The sequence below is a fragment of the Habropoda laboriosa genome, unplaced genomic scaffold (genome assembly GCF_001263275.1).
Source record: "Habropoda laboriosa isolate 0110345459 unplaced genomic scaffold, ASM126327v1 scaffold106, whole genome shotgun sequence".
NCBI lineage: Eukaryota > Metazoa > Arthropoda > Insecta > Hymenoptera > Apidae > Habropoda > Habropoda laboriosa.
Genome location: NW_017100224.1, coordinates 21,721 through 38,120, shown reverse-complemented (window position 1 = coordinate 38,120; position 16,400 = coordinate 21,721). Strand labels below are relative to the sequence as shown.

Sequence of the window (16,400 nt, the reverse complement as noted above, 5' to 3'; positions counted from 1 at the left end):
TAAGGTCATCACCTTGAAGATTCTTTGAAATTGTATCATCTGTGACGAAAAAAATTTGGATCGGTCTACTAATAACGAATATAATTAAGGTGATTCACGTTAGGTGGTCCACCCTGTATATAGTTTAAGCGATCTGAACCGTTTACTATAAAACCCGTCAGTTCAGCTGCCCAGTTTCATTTCCTATTAAACATATTTCATTTAAAATTTTAAACCTACAGTCGTAACATTACTCATAAGATACGCGAGATTTCCCATTGAACGTAAACCTTTAACCAAACAGAACTCATCTCTTTTACATTTCATTTGTAAGCTTACTTTCGATACATAAAAGAAACGGAGTCCCGAAATGCTCAAATTTCCCGGTATCGTCGAAATCGTTAAAAATGTCCGACGTAACGAATTGCCGTCAATTTTTCCCCTTACTACTAGCTTCAACCTCGTTTACGCGTAAGCTGGCCACAGGAAAGGTTTGCACAAGAGCGGAGAACCAGTCGGTACACGGATAGACTGTGTAACGAGTACGTTCGATTACGAAAGCCGATCGTACTTTTTCATGGGTATCAAAGCGGGCGCGAGGGTGGAAAAGGCGGTAGATGGGAAGTGTGAGTGATCCGGAAGTCCGATGAAAGGCAGCGGAAAAAGCAGAAACCCGTCAATTACGGATACCGGCGTAATTACGAAGGTGACGGCCAGAGGAGCTTGTCTGTCACTTGGCATGGGAGAACGGGGCATGATTGGGTTTTTACGTGTGCCACCGTGACACGCGCCACGATTAATCCGGAATTTGTGCATCGAATTGCGAGCACCCTGCATCCGGGGAGAGAGGGTCTAATTGGGCTAACTTTTTGTGGGGACGCGTCACCGTTGACATTTCATTTCCTCTGTGGCCTCTGAGCGGGACGCGATTTTTCCAACACCAACCGAACTCACCTTCGCGGAATATTTAAATCGTGTTCCATCGGGCCGTTTGGATTTTTGAGAGGCGGTGCTTCACGTGTACAGGGTGTCTCAATTATTTCCGATCAAAATTTCCCAGCGTATTCTACGGGCGTAGACGAGGGAAGAATGTTATACGAACGTAGGTCGTTTGAAGCTTCGTTGCAAAGTTACAACGCTAATACCGGGAATTGGAAGGGAACGGTATAACGGGTGTGCAGTTACTACGATGCAAAATAGAAATAGATGAGCGATATGTTCATCTAGTTTGTTTATGCAAGCTGTATTTACGTTGTGTAACTTTTGCTAGTGTTATTCTTGTCTTGCATCATAGCAACCGCAAGCTCTTTAGTATTCTCTTTCTATTTCGTGATTTTGCTATAACTTTTTAACGAAGCTTCAAACGACCTATGTTTATATAAACATTTTTTCTTATTCATAGCTATAAAAGGCACTGACAAAGTTTGATTAGAAACAACCGGGACACCCGGTATATATTTTTGGGAACTGTTTCTATAGACAGCATGGTGCACAGACAGAGGATGCTTCGGTTGAGAAGATTTTTTGTACGATTAATGTGGCGCTTGTTTCCCTCGACACTGAAAGGTGTGTCAGCTTTTGAATTGAAGAAAAAGCTTCGCGTGGCGTGGATGAAAATTATTCGGAAAATATTTTTCGTCAAAGCATGAATGGAAACGAGTATTCTCTTACGCTTATTTGTCGGATTTCACGCGAGAGAGGACGCTTTTTCTCTGTCGTTAAGTGTGAAGTATTCCGTTTTATAAGCTCCAGACAAATTAGAGGAAAATAAGCGTCTATCTGTTCCTTATTGCGCGATAGCGAGGTGATTTTTCCGCGGCTTTTTCCTACCTGCAGAAGAAAGTGTATGTTTTTGTTACCTTCTAATTCAGTTCTCGTTTGTGCTTACCGACGAAAAAATATTTAATCCCCTTCGCGTGAAATTTTTTTTTTCCATTCTCAATTACAATTTTCCTCGCAATTATTAAAGAAGTGACACCTGCTTATCGATTCTTTACCTCGCGATATTTTTAAAGGCTCGAACGCTTTGTTAGAAGCTCACAGTTTGCGATGCAATTACCTACGACAATTGAAAAAATTCATCGCTCAGTTTCAGCTATTTTTAATTAAAAAAAGAACTTTCTCATTAATCATACCGGAATGACGCGATGAAATTGTAGTAAAATGTCGGAAAGCTCGCAAGTTCGTTAGAGAGACACGAGAGTGTTAAATTCTGACTTATCAAGAAAGAAGGAATTGCTCGAATATTTTTACCTGGAAATAGATATTCGTTTCGACGTACGCTTTGAGCACAGGTAGACCGACGAACGTGTGCTTCGACGTGAAAGTCATCGGATAGTGGACTGGATGGTTCCTCTTGCCGAATTTCCCGGTGACCCTGATGATCGGCGTTACACCTTGATGAGAAGCTTGATGATTCCCGGAGCTCCGTGCTATTTCCAAATATGGGTAGCCGTTAAACCAGATTTGTTGGAGCTGACCAACGAAGTGCGGAATTTCTTCTCCGGCGTGCAAATAACCACCGACATGGAGTGTACGAAATTCCAAAATGCTTTGCTTGCCGAGCTGCGTTTCAGCTGTCGAAAAGAACAAAAGGTTTTCCCGTGAATTAACTGGAAATTATAAACAGACTTTTAAATAATGTTCTATTTGAACATTTTGCAAATTTCTGTACACTTTCTTGCAGAAAGTTTACGCTGAATACGATCATTGTGACAGAGAGAAGTTTTTAAATTCGTCGCATAGAAAGTTTTAGAATTTTCTCAAAAGCGTGATAAAACGTACACGACTTTGACTGTGTCGAGAAAGATTTCTGAGCTAACTGGTCGTCACCTCGTAACTTAAATTCAACTCGCTAATCCTGTTAATTACAGCCAACTGTAAGAACAATACAGTGGAAAATCAACGGATACTACACGCTAGGAACAATTTCAAATCATTTTAAAACAACATAACACAGATATTTTATGCTGTCAGGAAGTTAATTTCAAGAAACACGATCGTCCATCGTTAACCCCTTAACCTATGATTTCTTTTCTGACCGTGCATCTAAGCGTCAGCCATTTGCTATTTTAGTACTGTATCAGGTAACGAAAAACTAATCTGTTACAGGTTAATTACATTTAGTAATCCTCAGTTTTACGAATTCATACGAAAGTTAGGATTACAATGAATTTTTCTTACTAATATAACTATCTTTCTCACATTTTGACCAGAATCTCTGCCACGAGTCTGACACGTTGTTACAGGTTAAGGGGTTAAAATACTGCAGTACATTTAAAAAAAAAAAAAGAAACAGGAAGTGACAGCTACGCAAATGGAGAACTGTTCTAACTTTTTAACGAAGTTTCCAACGATACAACAATTTGTTCCTTACTCATACCCGCAGAGCATACCGACAAAGTTTGATCGAAAAAAACTGGGACACCCTGCATATTTTAAATTTCTCACATTACAATGCAACTTGGTTGTTTCATAAAATACTTCATATGCAAAAATTTTCTCACGATCGTACCTTCTTGCCAGAGTTTCTCCTTTTTATTTGTTTACTCGTGTCGCATCAGCTGCTGAACACAGTAGACACAATACAGCGTGCGTGAAAAACGCGTTCTCTCTTTTCAGCATTTAGCAGCGAACCGTTTTCCAGAGTTTTTGAAACGTCGAGCGTGTCGAATTAAAACGAAACTAAATAGATTCACACAAAGTCGTTAATAAGAAACCAACCCCTCGTAGAGAGATAAGTGTTCTCGTGAAAGTCGAACGAAACTCTGGTCGGAAGTTACACAGAAACTATTTTAATTATTACCCGGCCGCGAGATTGTCCATTGTCCATTATCCTGGGACAATGAAACTTCAATATCGGCGCATTGTTCTTTGCGACCATCTTACCGGACCGGCACCATTAAACTTAATTGTCCCCCGGGCACAATGCATCCGAATTTTGCGTTAAATGAGGAACACAACGTAAGTATCGACAGCCGTTGCTAATAAACGTGCCAAGTTGCCATCACCCGCGCTCTATCTTGAACAAGCGTACGCGTGAATCTCTGTTCGCCCATCCCTGAGCGGGGGCTCTACGCGCGCTCTGATTGGCCAGTGTTTTTCGTTAATAATTTAAAAGCGAAGCCAACATTTTGGTAAAGGAAAAAGTTGTTCAGAGTCACTCCAGCAACCCCCCATTTCCGGGTGTTACACTCTTTACGGGACACCCTGTATGTAATGAATCAACTATGCAAAAATAACTTTAAAAATCTAAATTTGCTCCGTTTAGCTGGCAGTCCCACCAGAGAAATGTGCCGATCGCAAAGGGTTAATACTTTTTTTTAGAAAGAATTAATAGAATACTGTAGATTTGAATAGAATTCAACGAAGTTCAGTAGATTACAACAGATTTCAGTAGATTTCCATAGGCCTCAAAAGATTTTCATAAATATTAGTAGAATACGGTAGACTTTAATAGAATTCGGCAGATTTTAGTAGATTTTGATAGATCTCAGTAGAATTCAGTAGGTTTCCGTAGGTTTCAAAAGAATTTCATCGAACATTAATAGAATCCAGTAAATTTTCATAGAATTCATCAAATTCCAGAGGATTCCTATAGACTTCAGCACTAGAATTTCACTAGAATTTCTAATATCATTAACAATTTCCTAATCCTACACATAAAATGAAGCTTCACTCTCATCTCCAATTAGAACCCCAAAAAGGGAAAGCCAACAAAACAACACTCGTTCAAAGAACTGAACAACATCGACATTTCCCTTCGATCGTCTTCCTCATTTTCCAAAACAGACACGCTCCAACGACGTGCACAGATAATCACGCTCGACTCCATAAATCATCCACCATTGTATTCTTTCATTTGCATAATTACACCAGCGCGAGGCGTGAATATCTTCGTCCGCGAAGTTGAATCCCTCCACTTTCACAGTTCCGCCTTGATGGGACAGCGAATTGTATTTCCCGCGTAATTTGCAAGTTGTTTCAGTTTCGATTCGATCAAACGATAAGCATTCTCCGAGTTATAATCAAATTCTCGCCCCCACACTCTCCCTTCTCTCGCCACGGGGCTGAAATTATGGATGTGTGTAACTCGGTCCAATCGGCCAGAGCTCGGGCGGCGAAATTTGCCAGCGGCGCGTGTAAGTTTCGCGCACCATCGCAAAACTTCGTCAAACGTTGCTGCGAAATTGCGGAAATCGTGATTAGACAGCGTGCAAACGGGTGTATGCACATAGATTCCTACGTACATCTTCGAAAGAAACTCTTCCCCGGTCAGAGACTCGAGCGCGCGCGCGGTTCGACGAATTCCAAGGATCGTTGTTTGATGTCAATTTACGATTCAATTAAACGACAGTTCGATCGGTCGGAGATCGGCCCATAGTCTCAGTATCGGTCATTAGTCAAGGGGACCCTTAACAGATCACAATCAGCCGCCTGGTGCAGTAATTTCGATCATGAGCTACGCCCTGTTTACCATTCGTCAACACGCGTGTATACGTACAGGGTGCATCGCGATTAACGCAATAAACTTCGCTAGAGCGCTGTGGAGTAGTTTATTTATGGGGTTAGAGACCAACTTTGAGGTTTCAAGAAATCGATTTTTTTTTTTACTTAAAATGGATACAGTGGGTGATCAAATTATTGGGGGCACAATACGGAAAATATGCTTTTTGTGTCTGTGCAGGAATAAAATCACAATATCAAGGTTTTCACGCTTGTCGTTCACTAAAGATACACGAAACAGTTAACCCTTTACACTCGGAGGTGATTTTGCTGTAGGAAAGATTGCACTTATTTTTTAAAACTAACGCAGAAATAAATTATGCGATTTTATTTAAATATTCAATGCATTCTCTGTTTCACTATGGTGAAGAAATTCATGGAGGCCCGTAGATCTGCTGTTTGTCCTGATTTATTGTTTACCAAGTGACAATTAATGTCGCTTCTCAGTCGCCACTCGATTGCGAAGGGTTAAACACTTAGCTTATGTAGTTATAAAAATGTGGTTAAGAAGTGACGATAAAGTCAGTACTTGGTAGCGCTACCTTTTGCTGCAATTGCTGTATTAATTCTTTTTTCGATACATTTTAATTTACTATGCATTGTAAGGAGTAAAAATACAGCAACAAAAATTAACATGCTCAGGATCTATAGATCAACGAAACTGTAACGCGTGGTTCTCAATGATGAGCGGATGAGCGGATAATATTGCCTAAAGTGTTGCCAAGTGCGTATTTGCAATTTGTAAAGATCAAAGCTTCGTAAAAGAAAATAATAAGGATTCAGTATAACCGGGTTATCATCTGAAAATTAATCGTTATAACGTGAAACCGTCAATTTCTTACGGGTGGTTCTAATAATTTAAAAATATAATCCGAACAGTCGTCGAATTTCTAAACGATTAAAAATTCTTTTAAACTTTCCATCTGAAACGCTTTGCGAAGTTTCGAAAAATTTCCGATTGAAAATCTGTAAATGATAATTACGCTGATATTTTATTTAATTTTTTTAAATATGTTTTTGTCAAGTTAATTAAGTTGTCTGTAATCGTTCAAGAACCTTCCTTAATGGTGGAAGGTAATCCTTTCAAAATTTTTGTATCGCGTTAATAGGACTTCTAGTACCGGTAAAAAGAAATTTAAAAATGATTTTATCACCGTAGCTTTTCAGAATGACAGCTTTCTCGAAGGAAAAGTTTATTTGTTGAACACTTTTTCTTGTTCTCCCGTAATCGTATTTTCCAGTTATCTTGGAAGCTATTAAACTTCTTCAGCCAAAGCCGAAGTAATCCCAACCGTTCAAAACTGAAATTATCCTTTAAGATAAACCGGAATTCGTATCTCAGTTAACGAAGTGATCTGCGGCTTTCAAAGAACGTTGACTGGAAGTTTTAGCAGGTACGTATACGTATATCGTTCCAGAAATCTCGAAGACCGAGATCTGTCTACGGACATTATTAATTAAATGCATTCCACACATTTCGAATATAGCATTTTGATCTTTTCCAAGCTGGCTTTTAAGCAAGTTGATCTTCACAGAAGTAATAAATTACATTGTACGCGATCTTTAGAATCATGAGTTTTCCATGCTTCTTAATTGAAAATTTGTATCATAGTTTTTGTAAGTTTTAGCAAGTTTTGCATTCTGTAGAATTAAAAATATAGAAATCAACATTGCTTAATATATTACGTAAATCATTATTTTTGTGGAATAAACTAATTCATGTACTAAGAATGACAGTGGAAAATTTTCATTTCTTGGAATGTAAAAAAACCGAATTCTCTAAAAAAAACCACCTCCACCCTCTCAATAGCCAATCAAAGTCCTGATACCCACAGAGCAGAACGCTTTCCACCGATATTATATCGTCCATTTTGTGCCAAAGCCACGAATGTGCAAAGTTTCACTTTTTGGGTAACGAAGTGGGCTAAATATGACCAACAGAGGAGGGGATAATTAAAAATTATTTCATAGTCAAATTCAAGTGCGAAGCTAAATTTGCAAGAAAATTTCGAATATTTTGATCTCCAGAATTATTTGATTACATTCTGCATTTAATTGTGAATTTCCATAATTTATTGAATCGCTTGGTCATGGTATCGGCGTAACGGGGAGGATATTAGTTAGGAGTTTAAGGGAGGGGCCGACTTAAGCCCCTCCCCCCGGTCGGGTCGCACGACAAGGAGTGGGGGGTACCTGGACGTGCTTGCAAAGACAAGTAAGTACTATGCAGAGCTGGAAAGATTTCTTTACTCACGTCACTTAATCTCACGATTCGTCGATGTTATCGCCAATAATGACAACATATGTGTACTACTGCTACGATTGTGTTAAAAAAGGTGGGCTTACGAGGACATGACCCAATGAAACCCGAATTCTTTTCACGAGCAATTTTTTCAGCATTGCACAGTACTTGGGCCCTCCAAGACTCTTGACGAGTGTAGACATTGGGGTTTTAATGGGTAAAAATCCCACATTACCTTGCCTCTCCCACCCAGGTGTCTTTGCAAGATTTCCCCTATGTACAAAGAAAGAAAAAGGAGGGGGGAAGATATTAACCTTTTCACTGCTATTGGCGCTTTGAAAATTTGTTCGCACTGTGCTTTTGGTCCCTTTCGGCACACTTCCATATCAATTTAAGCCTTAATTTCACCCTCTGCACTCTTCCACCGTAATTAAATAAAACAAATTTTAAAATGATACCAAAAAAGAAAAGTCTGCGACCGTTGTGGGACGTCTGAATCTGTCACGCGCGTTTTGTACTAAAATTTGCCGCAGCGAAAGGTTTAACCCTCGAGCAAGCTTTGGAATCAGAGAAAAACCTAAAACTTCAGACGATTATTTCCGCACTAATCTCGTTCTTCCCTTAATCCTCGGTCAGTGTATGGCGTGACAGTTGACCGGGTCAAATATGACCCAATACTAAAATCTCTCTCGTACGCAAGCGAAAGCATACTTTTTAATTTTACTACGGTGTTATATTGCTTAAAACGATACAAATAGATCACGATTAAAGGAGTAAACAGAACATAGTCACGACTGTTTCGAAACAAGAGAAGTCTACGAGCCGGGTCAGAGGTGACCCGGCAACCGTCGTTCGAAGATTGACAAAGATAAAGACGATTTTTAATTCGTCCTAGTGTTCGATTTGTTACCCTCTCGTGTTCACGACATACGGCAAGCCTGATACCATGTTGCGAGCAGGTATCTTTGTCACTTGTCGCTTCTTGCAGGCAACAGCCCAAGAATGTGATGCACTCAGCCGCGCAGTAATTATCGTCCGATCGATTCTGGCGACGAGCATCGAAGTGAAGACCGTGCGGAGCTTATGGCGATGCTGGCTGGTCAAGCAATTTAGGGTATTGCCACGTAACTCAATATTGCTGGCAGTCGCCGTTCATTTAATAGGTTGATCTGGGGAGCGAGCCAGTAGGTTTGGGTGCCTCGCTTTATCGAGGCGCCATGATGCTTTGTAACGAACGTGCCTTCACTTCACAATGACCGAAGGTTCTATTTTAGATGCTACTTTAAGGCCTGTTCCCTTTACAACGCGTATCATACCTCCACTTGTTCCACTTTCAGAGTTTCCTCACCGGTGCTGCGCATTCGACATTTCGATTCTGTTAATTTCAATTGACTTGGACGAGGGTAATTTTAGGCTACCATCAGGTTTAGAATACACAGCTGAACTTATGCTGGAATACTGCTAGTTTGGAGAGTCGTTCGTTTTAATTTAGTCCTGCTGATCGACGAAATTTCGTCAAATCCACCGGATTTTAGCAGGATCGCTGTTGAACACACGAATCGAGGTACGTATTTATCGTCTGCTTTGAATTCAATCCGTGGTTTTCTTCGCTAAATCGCATAAATGTCAACGATTTAATCTGTTTCGAACTAGATCATTACTGAATACCGGTAATCTATCGAAAACCATCGTTTTTGTACGCTGGGAGAATGTTCTGCGCTGAATATCGCCAATCTATTGTACACCAGAATCAGCATTTGTTTTGAGCTTAATCCGCGTGCTTTTTATAGACTAGTCTGTGGCTGGACTTTGCGAATTGACTTTTTTACGACAATTTTTGCAGTTGAAGTCTTTCAATCGACGTATCATAAGCACACAAGTAGAAATGGAAACGGTTGGAAGAGCTTAAAATATATGGGTCGGTTTCTTCGAACAAAGAGAGCTTTGTCCTGCGAGAAGGACAGTCAGTATTTGTAGGCGTTGCATATAGAGGGAACTGCCCTAATTTCCCAATTCGAGACTTGTGCCTCGAGTCGCAGTCTAAAATCTTCCAATGGTTCCACGGGAGTTCTTAGAATTTCTGAAGAGAGGAACGACGAGAGCAATCAATTAGAAAGGGTTAATCGATACCTCAGTTAGAACAGAGCAGCGAAGCAATAATGTTTCGTAAAATATTAAGAAGAAGAAAGTACACACCTTAATATCAATTTCACCAGTTTGCCTAAAAAAATTCAAAAAATCTGTAAAAATTCTGCAGTATTTACCAAAGTCTCTACTAAATTACGCAATCGTTCGTTAAGTCAAAAGTTTGAAACTTTTTTTCGATAAAAATAAAAACTCGTTCTCATGGTAAAGAAATTTCACTTGGGTCACTAAAGACCCAGATTGCCTGTGGAGGACTAAAATTCACTTCAGCACGACGTGCTTCTAACAGCGTTCGAACCAAATTTCGTGGTGCGACTGAAGAAAGACGGGGCGGAGAAGCGACCAATATTCCCGGCAACGAGTCGGTGTAAATTTCATGGTAAGTATCTGTCGAAGTAGAACGTAAATGGCCGTTCGATGGGACTGCATGAAACGCAATTACGCGTGGGCGTAGTGCGTAGAGAGAGAGAGAGAGAGAGAGAGAGAGAGAGGGAGGGAGAGAGGGTGAGAGAGAGAGAGAGAGAGAGAGAGAGAGAGAAGGACGCACGGCGTCGGTTATCGGTTATAGACAGCGATACACCGGCGTCCTAGATACGCTGTAAAGCGCATACATTACGGCCAGCTTTACAAGAGATTGGACGCGGCGGCATTGAAACTTTATGCCCAGTCCGTACAGGCCGATTGGATTTTCCGGCCTGGCTGGGCTACTATGCCTGATAAATATAGCGACACGTGCCAGGTCACGTTTCCAATCAATCTGAATATTATTCGAAATCGGTAGAAGAGCTCTTTGAAGATTGCAGTCGAGATTTGGAAATTGTTTCGGGTGCAGGACCGTTGATAAGTTTATTTGGATTATTTGTAAGGACATTAAATAAAATACATCTTTTAAACAGAGACACTAGGAGGACTTTGTCTTAAAGACGAGACATTTTGCACTGCACGACAATAGAAGAAACAGTTTGTTGGTTTAAAGGGCCACAGCTTTATCTTTTAGGTGTCCGGGACAGTTTTTCAACATTTTTCAACAAAAAAATGTATCAGTTGTTTGATAAATCAGCTCTCTGAACTATACTACTTGAGATATAAAAAAAATTTTTTTTGATGGATCCATTGATAAGAGAATAATTTCAGGCTCTCCCTGTACTTCCTCGTAAGCATGTCTGTTGATAAAAGGTGCGTGTATATTCAATATTTCCAGTGATAAGACAACTCTTATTCTGCTGCCACCGGTGTTAATCAAACACGTATAAATTTTATCCAGAAAATTCGAATTTAATCATTACGGATTTACAAGTTTGCATTTAAATTGAAGTTCTGATGTTATTCGAGTAAAAACTAATGAACTGTTATTGTTACAAGAACAAAATCAAATTGTCCGAACGATATTTGTTTTGCTTCGTGAAAAGCAATTTTCACGGGACACATCGAAATTCACAGCAATTTCTTGTGACTGGTTTTTGCTCGATTTTCCGGGATAATCGTGTTAAAGAAAACAAAGGGAAACTATTCGATATTTTGGAATTTTTTCTTCGTTGTTTTCTTGGTGAAAATCGCAGAAGAGCACGTATTATTTAAAATATAAATGAGAATTGTAAGAATTGTAGGAGAACAAATTGAACCGCATAGTCAACGACGACAACAAAATAAATATAGTTTTGAAATTATCCGGACGAAGTATTGTTTAAACTAAAAACCCCTTACAACCACATAACGTCCCTCTCCATACCAAACAACTTTTGTTAAAACATTTTTTTCCTAACATCGCATCCTTAAAAGATATTTCGTTGTATTGAGATAAAACAGACACCCTGCGTAATTTTTCCAATTCATATCTTTTCCACTTTTACTGCTACAGCCCCACGACTACAAATTCCTACGAGTCGCCGCAGACTTTTGCAGCAATACTTTTCCTCGTGACCAATAAAGAAATGGAACGAAAACGTAAAGAAAAATGACGAAAATGGAGGAACTCCAGTTGATACACCAGCGAACCGATAAATGAATTCCCTCAAAGCCCGGTTACAATAAACGCTTCGTTTGATTACATTTCCATAAAATTCGCAGTCGCGAAGACTTTGTTTCCCCGTTTCTGATGGCGGTCGTTGGTGCATCGACGAGTAGCTGAAACCTTCGTAGCGAGAGTCGCTCTGGAAAATCTTCAATTAGCATTCATAAGAGCGTTCTGATTCGAAGGACCGCCGGCTGAATACAAACGGCCACGCATTTGGAATTTCTGATTTTATCCGGCGACCGCTTTGGGAAATTTGTAATTTACCCGAGCGTGTTCGTTCGTACCCTTCCACGATTGAGTAGGGAAATTCCTGATATTCTACGACCGAGCTACGACCAAGAGTAACGCAGGCCTTTTCCAAAGTTCCGGACTCGAGTCCGCGAATAGGACGCACGAGCATCGATTTTTACGCTTCTCGTGGGAGACAGAATTTTGTTCTTCCTTCATCCTAACTGATTCGAACGTACATATTACACATGTGTCTCTGTGACGAATGTATACACGGAAGTTCGAAGCGATTTTAAGCTTCTCGAGGTATCTTGTGAAGGATTTGTATTAATTGAGAATGTTAGTAAAAGAGGATTTTTGACTTTTGTAATTTTACAAATGTGTTGTATGTATAATAAAAATTTTCTTTAAATGACATTCCTAATATATAGGTACAGAACATACACAGGGTGTTCAGCGTAACGGTCGCCACAATTTTTCAGATATTTCCAGTAGTCAGATAACAAAAATAGAAAGTAAAATTAATCAGTGCTCGATTGTCAACAAATTGCAAAAATACTGTTTTCCATAAAAAATCGATGTCACCTTCACTTTTTTAAATGGTACCGTATAATTTTTTCTACGTGGTATTACAATACCAACAGCAACTTATTGAGAAAATGATTTTTAATAATGAACTTTTTAAATAAAAACAAAATTGAACACGCAGCTTCGTACTGTCGCAGGAAATTTTCAACAATAAGCTAAATTTCCGGAAGGAACACTGCGCGACAAATCGACTAGCATATTTGCAAGGATATTCGTCGTCTTTCGTATGACAGAATTAGCTGAAATATTTCCCTGGCGAAGGTAGAACGCGTGTTTCCGCTGACGACAAGCTAAAAATGTTTGTAAAAGTGTCACTGCCTCTGTCACGTGCAGAATTTGTAGAAACGTTCCGCGTCTGCCCCGAAATTTTCCGAAATATTCTATCACAGTTGTGAACAAGATTTACACGAACGTAAATAAACACCATTCTAAGAAATGTTCTACAAACTGACAATAGGGAAGGAGTTTCTTCGTGAAAAAAACCGCGATAACCGGGTTGGAAAATTGTAATTAAGTAAGATGATCAGCGGCGAAAAATATGAGATTACATTCTTTTAGCTTCTTGTATTATGCAGTGTACTTTTAACATTTAAAATAAATGCAACTTCAATTTTCCTCTGGACTACAGTTTAAAGAAACTCTTTATACTTCTATTTTTTAACATGTGTGTAGTTGTTAGATTTGTCACGATTCGTTATACTAAGAAGTATTTAAAACATGCTGTGTTTAAGTATTAAGCATGCTGTAAAAGTAGCGTTCAAAGAATTTCTTAATTCAAGGACTAATGATTTTTATAAATTTGATGGCCTTCAGGCGGGCAAGGGCGCCCGCTGATGCCCGCGGGCAGAGCTGAGGGCGAATGTCACACGCATTAAAGCAGAGTGAAGGAAAGACGCTTTTGGTATACATCGTTCGAAATAAGAGTAACCTCGCTTCGCGCATGGGGCGTGCCTAAGGGCTAGAACGTCCAAACCCACACTTAACCGCCTACGTTTTTCTCTGCCCTCGCTTCGCGCATGGGGCGTGCCTAAGGGCTAGAACGTCCAAACCCACACTTAACCGCCTACATTTTTCTCTGCTACGCTCTCTATCTATGCGCAGAACGGACGAGAATCGGTCCTTAAAACGGGCGATGATTACTATTAAATACACATTTAAATAAATACACGCATCGTTGTCCGAGAAGGCGTGGCTTGTTGCCCGAGAAGGCGTGGCTTATTACCCGCCGCACAGTGGGGTATTTGCCTCTTAAACGCGGTAAAAACTATTTTTTGACTAAAATCATATATTTATCCCTCATTTTATAATTTTCCACAATGTAGACATATATCTGTGGTCCTGTGGGTACAGAATAATAAATAAAAATTATTTTTTAACAGCATTTATAAATTGATTATTGAAAGTATGGGGCAAAGTGAGGAATGCTTCATTGAAATCATATAAAATTTAATATAATTACAAAATACAAATATTTCAAAACAATTTAACAAATTTATTTTAATCGATTTTAATCAATTCGATATCGATGACGCGCCGTTAGTGTCAATATTAATAAAATTTAAAACACACGTTTTGTAGATCTACGTCAATCATGCACTCAATTCTAACGTATTCAAAGAGATCACAACTGTTCGATCTAATTTTTAAAAGAAAGCTATTCCACTTGGAAGGGTGTCCACATATTTCTGTCCTTGACTGTGTATCTGAAATTTCACTTGAAAAAAAAAAAAAACGACGTTTCATATGCACCAACCTAATAGAATTCCTTCGCAATTTCTTCGAGAATCACGATTTAGAAGCTGCACGAAGTTATAGGCTACGATTTATAAGGTTGCAAGCTCGAGAATACGTAACATTTAAAAACGAGTTTTCGTATATATTTATGTACGTGTACGTATACATTGTGTATCGATGGAGCGAGGATCGAAGGTATCTCGAGATGCATCGAGCCACGAAAACCGTGTGCGTTGGAATATTGAGGAGGAAACGGAGGTATCGAGCGATCTTTGACTTGCGAGAGGATCCATTTCGCAACGACGATTCCCTCTGATTCTCGTATCTTTCCTTTATGCTCGAACTGTCTTGAATAGACGGTCGAGAAGTCAATCTCATGGGAGGAGGAGGAGGAGTAGAGGAAAAAGTTTTCAATTGAATCGCGCGACCCGATCGACGCGAAACAGGCGATTTAATAAACTCCCGATTCCGACATTGGCAGCAATCGTAAGTGCTGTCGTGCACAGCTTTCATCTTCTACCCTTGGCTTTTTAATTGCGTGCATGTGGTATTCATTATAAGCGGTGTTAATTAAAATGGACGAGAACAGCGAATCGCGCATTTTCCGCGCCCGATCGTCGTGTATCATTTTACCACTCCAACTTCGCCGGGTTTTCAGGCAATTAATTGCGATTATTCTCGTGCGCCAGAAATACGATCGAGTTATTAACGAGCACTTGTACGATCTCGTTCTTCTTCTCGTTATTTAAATACCCGCCTACGAGTAAGCTATTATTAAGAAGATGGAATTTCAGCGAGTACTAAATGATTTTGGCTGAAATTTTTTAACGTTAACTTAGACAGTCGGAATGATAATTGTTTTGCACGGTAAATACATCAAGTTAACGTGATCCTCGAGCTTCGTGTCTGCCGCAAAGAGTTTTTATTTCAGGTACTAATTTAGCCAATTCCAATCTAAAGTCCCCACGATAAATAAAAAGTTGACTATATCGGTGGTGCAGCATCATTTTTCCATTCTTCAAATTGCCCCACATTGGGAAACGCTGCATTAACCCAGGGCCGTGTTTGTCGCTGAAAAGAGGGGCCCGCATGGAGGTGTTTGTCAATACTGCACGAAATAAATCAATCCGCTAGCTTCGACTTCCAAATTTAACTAAAAAATTTTCGTTCTACATTTTTTATAATCTCGAATTATAATAATATAGACGACCTGTAATAATCGAGCTATAACAATATAAACGAACTAAAATAATAACATACAAACTATAATAATTAACTTCAAAAATTGTGTTTTCTTTTTAACAAATATCACTCTCATTCTTGTTTATATAAAATGTGCCCCAAATTTCGTTTGTGTGCCTAGGGCCCAAGAAGCTTTAGACACGACTCTGGCGAATCACACTCGTGGCGCAGATTATGGTCAATATCAAACAAAAGAAGAATTTGTGTTTCTGTTAAATTCGTTTCGCCACTTCGTTCTCTAAGTACCTCGATAATTCGTAACCGTTCGAGTGCCACGGATTATTCCAGAAATCTGGCCGAAAAGTGCCAAGCAGCGCAATCGCGCCTCTTTCGCTTAATGTCGAAAAATTCGAAAAATTGTGTTCTCGACATTTTCACTGAATGCGACTCTTTGGAAGCAACACGAAACAAAGGCAAAATTGATTACATTTTTTTTATTAAAAAAAAAATAGATTAGGTATGAGAAATGGAAGAAAATTTACACTTCGTGGCCCGATGCGGTGACACTTTTCGATATTGAATACGGTTAAATTAAAGTAACTAAAAATGCAAGACGAGAATAATGAGATTAATTTCATCTGCCGGTAGTTTTCCTTTTTCCAACGGAAACAATATCCTTTTCGATCGTATGACCGGAGGAGCGTTGTGCTTCGCGGCTGCCCCGCGGTACAATATCGCATTTCAAAATCGCTATTTAGCATAAATATCCGGGTAACAGCCGAG

The 16,400-nt window shown here is 39.5% G+C and overlaps 1 protein-coding gene across 1 annotated transcript in view; it reads right to left on the bottom strand.

The window, feature by feature from the left end:
- Positions 1-16,400, bottom strand: part of LOC108571052 (neurexin-3-like) — a gene marked incomplete at its 5' end in the record, with an annotated part of 121,755 nt that overhangs the window by 84,139 nt on the left and 21,216 nt on the right. The window contains one exon of the mRNA XM_017933022.1: positions 2,233-2,555. Coding sequence (XP_017788511.1) covers positions 2,233-2,555 — 323 coding nt within the window. The remainder of the gene's footprint in view (positions 1-2,232; positions 2,556-16,400) is intronic.